The 13591-nt window shown below is 39.5% G+C and overlaps 1 protein-coding gene across 1 annotated transcript in view; it reads right to left on the bottom strand.

Moving 5' to 3' along the window:
* The window catches only part of NUP88 (nucleoporin 88kDa), a 42545-nt gene that overhangs the window by 27864 nt on the left and 1090 nt on the right, over window positions 1–13591 (bottom strand). Inside the window, exons 2-3 of the mRNA XM_006863303.1 lie at window positions 10975–11144; window positions 9570–9695 (exon numbers count right to left, since the gene is read on the bottom strand). Of these exons, the coding sequence (XP_006863365.1) occupies window positions 9570–9695; window positions 10975–11144 (296 nt within the window). The remainder of the gene's footprint in view (window positions 1–9569; window positions 9696–10974; window positions 11145–13591) is intronic.

Genomic DNA, 13591 nt, shown 5'->3' with positions numbered 1-13591 from the left:
AAATCCTTGACTGCCTTATGAATATTAGTTTCCCTTGCCTACTACTGTAAAATAGACACTTGAGTGGGAAAGAAAGGAATGTTGGGAAACATGATCAGAGAAAACTTGTAAGCCCGTCTTCAGCCTATAACTGATTAGAATACCTAAAAGGGGCTCTACAACTTGCCCAGTGAAATAGGCCTCGTGCAAAGCCTTTACACAGTATATAGGACCTTAGGTGTAATCCCAAGTCCCATCCACAACCTTATAAGGTGGGACATTCCCAATAGAAAGGACAAGCAGAGTGAACAGCTACAGTGACAGAAGATACAGCTTCATAATGAAGCTAGTTACTCTAAATAACAACAGAGAAGGAAAGAGTCTTCATATCAAGTATCAACATTATCCACTCTGTACACAGGGTAGATAGGGACGGGCAGCTTAGACACTGGCTAGCTAAAATGAGGGGGCAATAAAGGCACGAAGTGACTGGCTTACAAGGTTTCAAGAGGGAGTTTAGTTTAAGAGTATGGGGGAAATGAAAGAGTCCCCACTAAATAGCTGTCATCTGGCCTAGTTGGGTCTGGCAAAAGAGATAGGGATAAGATTCGTAAGATTCAATAGTGAATAACTGTTATCATGACTAATCGCGACTGTCAATTATTAAAGGTAGAATTTTGTAACAAAAAAAAGGGGAGCAGTTAATCTTATAGTCCAGAAACAGAGGACCCTAAGACCATCAAGAGAGAAATGCACAAGCAGAGTGCGGGACCTTACCCAGAGAAGCAGCAGCACCAGAGATGGGGGCATGGAGAGGGGGAGCGGCTGAGGACTCTAGATTCATGGACTAAGAAGAGAGGGACTAAGAGCTGGTGGTCAGGAGCAGACTTGCAGAATATGCCCTTTGGAGACGTAAATTATTATATATGCCTAAGTGGTTTTTTGTTTGTTTTTTAAAAAGCTAAAGTGGATAGAAATACTGTTAACTGATGGTACATGGAGGGGATTATAATCATTGTAATGAAACAAGGTATATGATTTGTTGAATGTAAAACTGATGATATGCCCTGTAAACTTTCACTCAATCCACAACAAAACCTTAAAAAAAAAAAAAAAAGAAATGGGGATAAACTCTTACGGTACTATAGTGAATAACTGCCATCAGGACTGACTGTGAGGGTTGGAAATATAGAGGTAGATGTTTTTTGACAAAAGGAGGAGAGTGATTGATTTTGCAGCCCAGGAGCAGAGGTTCCTGGGACCATCAAAGTGAGAAGAGCAGAGAGTGGGACCCTACCCAGAGAGTCAGTGACGCCAGGGATGGAGACAAAGAAAATGACGTGGAGAGATGGACTGGCTGGGGACAGTGGACTCAGGGCGAGAGAAGGGCTGTGTGCTGGTGACCAGGGGTGAGGGGGTCGGTAGGGGGTAGGCCCATGTAGTGTACTCTTTGGGGTTATATGATGACGCATGGAGGGGACTGTAATCATTGCAATGAAACAAAATATGACAGGATGAGTGTAAAGCTGATGTTCTCCCATGTAAACTTTCACAATAAAAGCTTAAAAAAAAAAAAAAGATGAAGGCAGAGATAAGGACATAGAGAGGGAACAACTGAGGACTCTAGACTCATGCAAAGAGAAAGGCGGTGTGCTAGGGACCAGGAGGCAGGCTTGCAGAATGTGCCCTTGGGTTGTTTAAATAATTTTATATTCCTAAGTGATTTTGTGTACATTAAAAAAAGAAAAGAAAAGAAAAATCCCTAGAGGTAAAGAAGAAAATATTGTTGCAAGATGATGCATAGAGAGGATTGTAATCATCACAATAAAATAAAATATGAAAGGATGAGTACAAAACCAATGTTCTCCCATGTAAACTATCACTCAATTTGCAATAAAAGCTTTAAAAAAACAAAACTGAATCAGACTAATTTTTAATAACTACAAGTTACCAGACAGCTATAGGATCTGTTCAAGATGCTAGTATAGGGCCAACTGTTCAGCTTGGAAAAATTAGGTAGAGCACAGTTGTTGTTGGTAAGTACCATGGAGTCAGTTCTGACTCATAGTGACCCTGCACAGGGTAGTTTCAGACTACTGACCTTAAGGTTGGCAACCCGACTCGTAACCACTATGTTATCAGAACTCCTTGTTGTTGTTGTTATGTGCCATGGAGTCAGTTCCAACTCATAACGACCCCATACATGGTTTCCAAGGCTATAAATCTTCATGGGAGCAGAAAGCCTCATCTTTCTCCCATGGAATAGCTGGTAGTTTCGAACTGCTGACCTTGTGGTTCGCAGCCCAATTCATAACCACTAGGCTACCAGAGCTGCTCAGAGCACAGTTAATGATTGGGAAAAACAAAACAATGTTTTTGTCTCTCTACTAAGTTGAGTTCCCTAATTACCTCTTTACGGAAATTTTTTGAGGACTACAACACTTAAAAGTTAGAGGGCAAAGCCTGGAAGAAGTTTTAGAAATTATCAAATCAAACCTGCTCATTTTACACACTGCAGTCTATGGTCATATCACCCCAAACACACTCCATATTGTCATTTTGCAGATTGGAAATTAGATATCCCTACGTATACCTACATGTCGGTCTGTTTGTCATACAGTGGTAACTTTCATGTTGCTATGATGCTGGAAGAGTTGTTGGAAGAAAACTTCCTAAACATCATGGAAAATGAGAAAATAAGCATACACGAAGATGAATGAACACTAAATAGGATAAATCCCAAAGAAAATCACCAAAGATATATCATAATGAAACTTTGCAAACCAAAGACAAAGAAAGAATCCTGAGAACAGCTCAGAAAAAATGAAACACTACCTATAAAGGAAAATCAGTAAGAATAAACTGATTTCTCAGCAGCAACCATGCACACAAGAAGGCAAACGGGATGACATATGCAAAACTGAAAGAAAAAAATTGTCAACTAGGAATCATATACCCAGCAAACCTGTCCCTCTAGTATGATGGTAAAATTAGTATGTTTCCTGATAAACATAAATTAAACGAACTTGTAATGGCCAGATCAACTGAGTCCTGGTGTGGTGCAGTGGGTTAATGAGTTGGACTTCAAAATCTATGACACTTGAATTATGCTGGTGAATAAGAGAAACTAATTGAGGCATTTGGATGTTTCATTAAATGCCTAAATTAGCGTCACATATTCACCAACATATTCAAGTGTCATAGAAGACTTTTGTCCTTCCAGAGTGTGGAAACACACAGTGTTATTCCTTTCCAACTGCACTTTCCACAGCCTTAATTTAGCTTCAATTGTTTTCACATTTGAAATCAGGGAGCCGAGAAGCTGGCTGGGGCTCTGGCAGGTTGATGATCAGCTCTGAGAGATACTTGGTAATGTCTACCATGAACGTTAGATCACACAGCCACTTGCTATCACTGAGTTTCCTAACAGGTTTTCTTTCCCTTCATCTCCATGAACTGCTTTGACTTCATCAGTGATAAACAAGATCACCTTATTCAGAGTCAAGATTATTCAGTAACTCTGTGGCTGCTAAACCCTCTGCTTTTGACAAAACTTATGAATGACACTACTGTTGATATCACATTAATGAGTCACAACGACTGTGCACAGAGACCTTCTTGGTATATGATGTAGTGGCATATAATTAAATCACTTGGATCAAAGACAGACTATTCAGTTCTTTCTTGACAAATGCAATTAACCTTTTTTGCGAGATGACAAAGAAGGACATTATCTCAAGATTAAAGAGTCAATTGAACAAGAGGACACTACCATAATAAATACCAATGCCCCCAAAGAAAAAGCATCAAAATACATAAAATCAAACTCTAATAGAACTGAAGACAGAAATAGACAACTTTACAATAATAGATTTTAATACACCACTTTTCGATGAAGGGCAGAATAACCGAAACTCAACAAAGACACAGAAGACATAAGCAACACTGGTATTCTCCTATGTAAACTCACATTATTTCACAATAATAAAAAAAAAGATACAAGCAACACAATCAATCGACTTGGCCTCATAGACATACACAGAGTACTCAACCCAACAGCACAACACACATTCTTTTCCAGTGCACATAGAACATTCTCCAGAATAGACCAAATGTTAGGCCACAAAGCAAACCCTCACAAACGTAGAGACATCAAAATACTACAAAGCATCTTTTCACATCACAATACTTTAAAATTAGAACTCAATAAGAAAATCAAAGGGAAAAAATTTAAATACACAGAAATTCAACAATACTGTGAGTGATTAAAAGCTACTGGATAATACATCTCACTTACCAAAACTTTTGGACACAGCAAATGCAGTATTCAGAGGGCAATTTATAACGATAAATACACATATACAAATAGAAAAAAGAAGTAAAACCAACACCTTAACCAAACATTTCCAACAATTATAGAAAGCAGCAAAATAAGCCTACTGGCACCAGAAGAAAAGAAATAATAAATGTTAGAGCAGAAATAAATGTAATAAAAAAAAAGCCAAGAAGTTAGTTCTTTGAAAGGATTAGTAAAATCGAAAAACCACTGTCAAATCTAACAAAAGAAAATATGAATAACATAAATAAAGAATGATGTGGGTGATGTCACAACAGAACCAAAAGAAAGAAAAAGTGTAACAGAATACTATGGAGCATTGTATTTCAACAAATTTAAAAACCAAGGAAAAAATGAACAAGTTTCTAGAAAAACATGACGTACCTAGACTAACACAAGCTGAAGCAAAAAACTTGGGGGCATATACAAAGAGAAGAAATTGATCAAGTCATTAAAAAATTTCCAACTCAAACAAGTGTAGAGCCAGATGGCTTTACTGGTAAATTCTACCAAACATACAGAGAAGAGCTGATATCAATCCTAATCAAACTACTCCATAATACAGAAAAGAATGGAAAACTTCCAAATTCATTTTATTAAGAAAGCATCCCTCCATTCCCCCCCAAAAAATATGACCAAGTGGGATTCATACTAGGTATGCAGGAATGGTTCAGTATTACAAAATTCATGTAATCTACCACATAAATAAGACAAAGGGGGGGAATCACATGATCATATCAATTGATACAGAAAAGGCATTTGATAAAATCCAACACTCATTCCGGATAAAAACAGCCAATAAAGCAGGCGTACAAGGCAAATCCAACATAATTAAGGAGCTCTGGTAGTATAGTGGTTACGAATCGGGCTGCGAACCTTAAGGCCAGCAGTTTCAAACTACCAGCCGTTCCGTGGGAGAAAGATGAGGCTTTCTGCTCCCGTAAAGATTTACAGCCTCAGAAACCTTGTACAGGGTCGCTGTGGGTCGGAACCGACTCAAATGCACTTAACAACAACAACATACAAAACCAACATCACTTTCAACAGTGAAAAAGTAAAGTTCTTCCTCTTGCAAACAAGAATCAAATAAGGATGCTCTGTCACCACTTCTATTCAATACTGTGCTGAAAGTCTTAGCCAGAGCTATAAGACAAGATAGGGAAATTAAAGGCATCCAAATTGGCAAAGAAGTAAAACTCTACTTGCAGACAATATGATACTTAGAAAATTCCAAAGATTCCACAAGAAAATTATCAGAACTCATCAACAGATTTGGCAGAGTATAAAAGTCAGTTTGATTCCTTTACACAACAGAGCTCTGCTGAGGACATCAGGAAAATAATACCATTTACAATAGCCACCCAAAAGATAAAATGCTTGGGAATGAATCTAAACAGAGAAAACAACGGCCTATACAAAGAAAATTTCCTAGTGCAGTGCTGTAGGATCAACACTCAACTATGAACCACAAGGTCAGCAGTTCAAACCCACCAGCTGCTCCTTAGAAACGCTATATAAGGTCACGATGAGTTTAAACTGACTCGATGGCATTTAACAACAAAAACAAGAGCAACAAAGCAAAAAAAACCTGCAGACATAGAGGAATATAACCTGCTCTGGATAGGAAGACTTAAAATTGTGAAAATGTCAACACTACCCAAAGCAATCTATAGACATAATGCCATCCCAATCCAGATTCCAACATCATTCTTTAAAAAGATGGAAAAACTAATCTATATATATATATATGAAAGAGACCCCAGATGGGCAACGCATTATTAAAAAAGAACAAAGTAGGAGGCCTCTCATTTCCCAATCTCAAAACTTACTACACAGCCAAAGTAGTCAAAACACCTTCGTACTGATAAAACGAAAGACACATAGATCAATGGAACAGAATTGAAAGCATCAATGAAAACAAAGGGACACACTTAGGGGCTCTGATGCATGGAATAAATATATTAGCAAACACACAAACAGAAGACAAAAGAGATGACTGGGACCTCCTAAAAATGATACACTTATGCACATCAAAGGATTTCACCAAAATAGCAAAAAAAAAAAAAAAAGACTGGGAAAGATGTTTGGCAAGCCGGATGAGAAAAAGGACTACTTTCCAAAATTTACAGAACATTTTAACATCTCAACAATAATCCAATAAAAAAATGGACAGAGAACAAGAACAGAAACTTCACCAAAGAATACATTTAGACAGCCAACAAATGTATGAAGAAATGCTCACAATCATTAGAGATGCAAATCAAAGTAACAATTAGATTATTATCTTACTCCACCATTAAGAGCAAAGTTCAGAAAAACAGAAAACAACAAACGCTGGCAAGAGTGTGGAGACTGGGACCCTACACTGCTGGTGGGATTGTAAAATGGTGCCATCACTGTGGAAAACGGTATGGTGCGTTCTCAAAAGTTGGAATAGAAATACCATATGACCCAGCTATTCCTCTACTTGGTAAAGATCCTCGAGAAATAAGAGCTATGACACGAGTAGATCTATGCACACCCATGTTCACTGCAACACTAGTCACAATATCACAAACATGGAAGCAGCCTAAATATGCTGATCAACACAAGAAATGGTTAAACAAACTGTGGTACACACAATGGAAAACTACACAATGCTGAAGACTAACAAAGAATCTGCAAAACAACTCACAACATGGATGAACCTGGAGGACATTACGCTGAGTGAAATTAGTCAATAACAAAAAGACAAATACGGCATGAGACAACTGCTGTAAAAAAATTAAAGACTTTATAGCTAAATGAAACATTCTATGATGGATACAGGGTGGACAGGCTGGAAGGGAAAAAACTAAAGTGCATGCTGGTGGTGGTGGTGGTTATGTGTCACGGCTTCGACTCATACTCACCCTGCATAGGGTTTCTGAGGCTGTGCGTCTTTATGGGAGAAGAAAGCCTCATCTTTCTACCTCGGAATGGCTGATAGTTTCAAACGACTGACCTTGAGATTAGCAGCCTGACTTGAACCACTATGCTACCAGAGCTCAAGTGAATAGAGGTTAAAAAGGCTCTGAAACTTGCTCTTGAACATTTTTGTTAAGTGCCATTGAGTCACTTCTGAGTCACAGCGACCCTGCAGAGGGTTTCCAATGAGCAGTTGTTGAGTTTGAACTGCCAACCTTGTGGTTCAAACCAACCCTGCAGTCCAGTTTTATTCCTTAGCACCACACTAGGACTCTGAAAGTAGAGTAGCAAAAACGAATAGAAGAAATGATGAAGCAAAAGAGGTAAACACAAAATTTCAAAGAATAGCTTAAAAAAAAGATCTATAGTCAGAAAACCAAAAAAAGAAAGAACATGGTCAGCATTTCTCAAGTTGAAATTACTGAAATAAAAAGAAGTGTCAAAAGAAAATGGAATACAGTCACTGTACCAAGAAAAATTAGTTGATGTTCAACCATTTCAGGAAGTAGTATATGATCAAGAATCAATCATACTGAAGTCCAAGCTGCACTAAGGGAATCGGTAACAAACAAGGCTCTGGGAATTGAGGGAATACCAACTGAAATGTGTCAATAAACTGATGCAGCACTGCAGACGATCACTCATCTACACCAAGGAATCTGGCCAACTGACCGGAAGAGATCCATATCTGTGCCCATGTCAAGGAAAAGAGACCTTACAGAATGAAGAAATTATTGAACAATATCATAAATATCACACGCAAGTAAAATTTTGCTTAAGATAATTAAAAAATGGGTGCAGCAGTACATTGATAAGACACTGCCAGAAATTCAAGCCAGATTCAGAAGAGGGTATGGAACAAGGGATATCATTGCTGATGTCAGATGAATCTTGGCTGAAAGCAGACAATACCAGAAAGATGTTTACTTGTGCTTTATGGACTATGAAAAGGTTTTCGAATGTGTGGATCATGACAAACTATGGATGAAATTGCCAAGAACAGGAATTCCAAAACGTGTAATAATGCTCACGAATTACCTGTACATACACGAAGAGGTAGTTGTTCAAACAGAACAAGGGGATACTGGGTGGTGTAAACTCAGGAAAGCTGTATGTGTGCATCAGGGCTGTATCCCTTCACCACACTTAATCTGTATGTGGAGCAAATGACCCAGGAAGCTAGACCATATGAAGAAGAACATGGCATCAGGATTGGAGGAAGGCTCATCAACAACCTTTGACATGCAGATGACATTACCTGGCTTGCTGAAAGAGAAGAATACTTCTGGTACTTCATGATAAAAATTAAATACTATAGAGCCTTCAGCGTGGACTGCAACCCAAGAAAGCAAAAATTCTCAAAAATGGACCAATAAACATCAGGATAAAAAGAGAAAAGATTGAAGTAGTCAAGGATTTCATTTCACTTGGCTCAATTCATGGAAGCAGCAGTCAAGAAAGAAATCAAATGAAGTACTGCATTGGGCAAATCTGCTGCAAAAGATTCAAAGTGTTACACAGAACCCAAGCCAGGATATTTTCAATTGCCTCATATACAGAGTCCTGCTGGGCAGAGACTAAGGAAGTGAGAAGAAGTGATGCATATGAACTATGGTGTTGGCTAGGAATACTGAAAATACAATGGACTAAAAACAAACAAATCTGTCCTGGAAGCAAGGCTAGTGAAACTTTGTCTCATGCACTTTGGTCATGCTGTCAAGATGGACCAGTCCCAGCAGGGCATCATGCTTGGTAGAGATTAGATGAGAAAGACAGTCCCGTAAGAGATGGGCTGACTCAAAGGCTACAAAAACGAGCCCAAACACAGCAATGATGGGAAGGATGGAGCAGGACTGGGGAGTGTTTTGTTCTGTTGTACATAAGGTTACTAAGACTTGTAGTGGACTCAAAGCCACCTAACAACAAGTGCAAAATCTCAAATACAGAGGTGGTATTGGGACAAGGATTCAATTCTCTCAGTTCCCACTTACACAGCCTTTCCCCAGTGCCACACTACCTCTCAGGGCATACGTTAGAAGAACAGTGATATAAACATTATTCTAACAGTACAAGGTCAGACTAGGAAAGGAAAGACTGGAGGCAGAGAGACTAGTTGAAAAGGAATGGTAATAGCTAAAGCAAGTAAGCTAGGATAGATTAGTGATTCTTATGATTGTGAATAAGTTCTATCAGGCATCAGATAAAAACATTCCAACTTTCAATGACTCATTTGGTGGTACCTTAAGCTGTTAAATGGCAAACAGGAACTCTTATTCACAAAGCAGTAAGAGATAACAATAAAACTTACCTTATTACATTGTCTGATGTTAACAGCATTATGTGGGGATCCAGCATTTCACTTGGGTACCAGGCAGCATGCTTTAGAGTCAGAGAGGTAGAACTGGTGAAAAGCCTCTCAGCAATTGGAGTGGTACTAAAATAAAGACAACAATTTTCTAAAGCATTTGAGAAAACTTGAGTGAAACATTTTCTAAAACAAAATCTAAGTATACACTCTGTTCTTTAATTTCTCTTAAATGCCAGTTACGGAGATAACATTCTATTGAATCAATACCCAAAATTCAATACTGTAAAAATATTTTCTATATGAAAAAAGTATTTTATAATACTTTACCAGTGTTTTCAGACATAGTATCTTATTTGATGCTTTTAATAGCTTTATGAGAAAAGGCAAGTATATTATTCATATTTGGATCTGAGGAAATAAGATTTATAAAAGAAACTTTCTAAGGGAACTAAACCTAAAAGTTGTAGAGTAGAGCTAAACTTGAAGCTAGGTTTCTACCTTATATTCCTTTCAGTAGATCTTTTAGATTCACGTTACTGAGTTTGTTGGGGATAAAAAGGCATGAAAATAAAGCTTATATAAATTTATGAACAAACTGACACATAAATAACTGCTTAAAAAATTCTTATTTCAACATAATTGGGGATAAAAAAAAAAAGGCTTTTCAATGAGATGCAGAAAAAACAACAACGTATAACTACACTTATCTCATAAGAAGCCATAAGGATTCCCAGAGACACAATGGTTAAGCACTTGGCTGCTAACCTAACGGTTGGCAGTTTAAACCAACCAGAGGCTCTGCAAGAGAAAACACTTGGGGTTCTAATCCTGAAAAGATTGTTGTTGGTGTTAAGTGCCAAGGAATCGGTTCCAACTCATAGTGACCCTGCATAGGGTTTCCGAGGCTGTAAATCTTTACGGGTGCAGAAAGCCTCATCTTTCTCCCATGGAACAGCTGGTAGCTTCAAACTGCTGACCATGAGATTAGCAGCCCGATTCGTAACCACCTTGAAAACTCTATGGGGCAGTTCTACTCTGTCACATATAGAGTCACTATAAATGGGAATTGACTACACTGCATATAACATCTCAAACAGCCTCGGAAACCCTATGTAGGGTCACTATAAGTTGGACCTCATTCCACTGCACACCAAGAGTCCTGGTATGGTGCAACAAGATAATACACTGACTAGACTGCAAGGTTAATTTGAACCACAAGGTCAAGGATTCAAATCTTCCAGCCACTCCTTGGAAACCCTATACAGGGTCACTATGAGTTGGAACCGACTCAACAGCACTTACAGCAGCGGCATAGTAAACATATCTTAAGAACCACTGGTCTTGAACAATTCTCCGCAAGGAGTACAAATTATACAGATAAACACTAAATAGAAATATAACTTACCTACAATTCACTGTTGATTTTCCACCTTCCAATTCAGAATTTTTCCCCCATCTTTTAGGTAATTCTAATACCATAAGTCCTTTTAGTCCTATAAGTGCTACATGATGCTGTGTTGGACTCAATAGGACTTGATAGATTTCAAAGAGGGGTGGATTTATACAAAGCAATCTCTGGAAATTAAAGCAAAATGGTCAAAATACTTAATTTTAATGTAAATCTATGTAGCAGTTACTAAAAGCATACAAATGCTTCATTTTCTGACTGTAAGCTAACAAAGCATTCTGGATAATAAATACCAACACTTGGCCCATTTGCTGATGAAATATTTTAACCATTTAGATTGGAACGTTATAGAAAACATCAGGTTTTTCTACCTTGAGAAACAGAGACAACCAACTAAAATAGTCAACTACAACCTACTACTTGTCTTAACCCTCCACCATTCTCCACTTACACTTTATAATTATAAATCAGATTAAATTATATTTCTAGGAAATCAGGCTTTGTTATGCCTCTGTCTTGATTCTTCCTGGAATGTCTTCATTTTCCTTTTGTAGCTGGCTAACATGACAAGCACTGGACTGTGAACCACAAGGACAGCGGTTCGATTCCACTAGCCACTCCACAGAAGAAAGTTGAGGGTTTCTGCTCCCACAGATTTTTAAAAGTCTTGGAAACAGGGTCCCTCTGAGTCAGAACTGACTCATTGGCACTAACATGACTTACACATTCTTGCAGACTCAGCTTCCATGCACTCCCACAAGAACACAGCTCTGATGTCCAGGTCACAGCTGAGTACATCTTTTAGGTACTCCTAAGCACTGGTGTAGGAGCTCTGGTAACGTAGTGGTTACGAATCGGGCTGCAGACCGCAAGTCCAGCAGTTCGAAACTACCAGCTGCTCCACGGGAGAAAGATGAGGCGTTCTGCTCCCGTAATGGTTAACAGCCTCAGAAACCCTGTGCAGGGTCACTATGAGTCAGAACCGACTCCACGGCACACAACAACAACAACAACCATAAGCACTGGTGGTAAGGAGCTCTGGTAGCGTAGTGGTTACAACTTGGGCTGTGAATCTCAAGGTCAGTGGTTTGAAACTACCAGCTGGTCCGTGGGAGAAAGATGAGGCTTTCTGCTCCTGTAAACATTTACAGCCTCAGAAACCCTGTATACATTAATGCAGCAGACTGCAAAGCCGTTTGAACTGCAAGGTTGGTGGTTCAAGCTCACCAGTTACTCCTCAGAAACCCTATACAGGGTCGCTATGGGTCGGAACCAACTTGACAACACTTAACAAGCACACAGTGATTACGAATCGAGCTGCTAATCTCACAGTCAGCAGTTCGAAACTACCAGTTGTTCCACGGGAGAAAGATGAGGCTTTCTGCTCCCGTAAATATTTACAGCATTGGAAACCCTATACAGGGTCGCTGTGAGTCAGAACCGACTCCCCGGCACATAACAATAAGCACACTGTGTGGGAGACAGACGAGGCTGCCTGCTTCCGTTCAGATGTCCAGTCTCGGAATCTCTATGTAGGGTTTGAATCAGAACTGACTAGAAGGCGGTGGGTTTGGTTTGGTGTTTGGTACAGCACCCTGCAGGAGCCTTGGTGGTGCTGTGGGTTAAACACTGAGCTGCTAATTGTAAGGTAGGTGGTTCAAACTCACCAGTCACTGCACAGGAGAAAAGATGAGGCTGTCTGCTCCCATAGATTTACAATCTCAGAATCCCTACATAGGGACCCTTAGGAGTCCTGGTGTGGTGCTGCAGGATGATGTGCTGGATTGCAAAGTCAGTCTGAAACATAAGGTTGGTAGTTCAAACTCACCACCCGTCCTTGGAAACCCTATACAGAGTCGTTATGGGTCAGAACCAACTCAATGGCATTTAGCAATGTGTTGATCTTACTCGATGGCAGTAGGTTTATGCATATCACAAGGAGCCCTGGTAGCACAGTGGGTTAATCATTGGATGGGTAAACAGGTCAATAGTTCCAACCCACTACTTCATTTGAAGGAGAAAGATGAGGCTGTCTGCTCTCCTAAAGAATCAGAAACCCTAAGGAACTGTTGAACTCTGTCCTATGGGGTCACTAGACATTGAATCTAGTCCTTGACAAGTGGGTGGTTTGGGTAACAACGCACACAGCAGCATTATGTTATTATAGCTATCACTTGCATTCTAGATGGTCTTTTACATGTTCCACTGATGAAGAATGACCCTCAGGCAGACCTGGTGCCTTTCCTCTCCCAATCTTCGGCATGACGTTGTTAAGTGCTGGAGTCGGTTGGACTCAAGAGTATCTGGAATACTGCCCACTCGCAATATAGGGGTGGTGGTGATGTGCCGTAGAATCGCTTCCAACTCATAGTGACCCCTTATAGAGCTTCTGTTATGGGAGCAGAAAACCTCACCTTTCTCTCACAGAACAAACAGCTGGTAGTTTCGAACTGCAGACCTTGAGGTTAGAAGCGCAACTTGTAACCACTACGCTACCAGAGCCCCTTCAACACAAGGTTGTTAAGCACCGTAGAGTCCACTCTGACCCATAGCGATCCTGGATAGGGTTTCTGAGGAGCAGCTGGTGAGCTTGAACCGTTGACCCTGCAGTTCA

The sequence above is a fragment of the Chrysochloris asiatica genome, unplaced genomic scaffold, assembly GCF_000296735.1.
Source record: "Chrysochloris asiatica unplaced genomic scaffold, ChrAsi1.0 scaffold00054, whole genome shotgun sequence".
NCBI classification, from domain to species: Eukaryota; Metazoa; Chordata; class Mammalia; order Afrosoricida; family Chrysochloridae; genus Chrysochloris; species Chrysochloris asiatica.
Note: the sequence above shows the minus strand (reverse complement) of the source record. Positions and strands in the feature narration are given on the sequence as shown.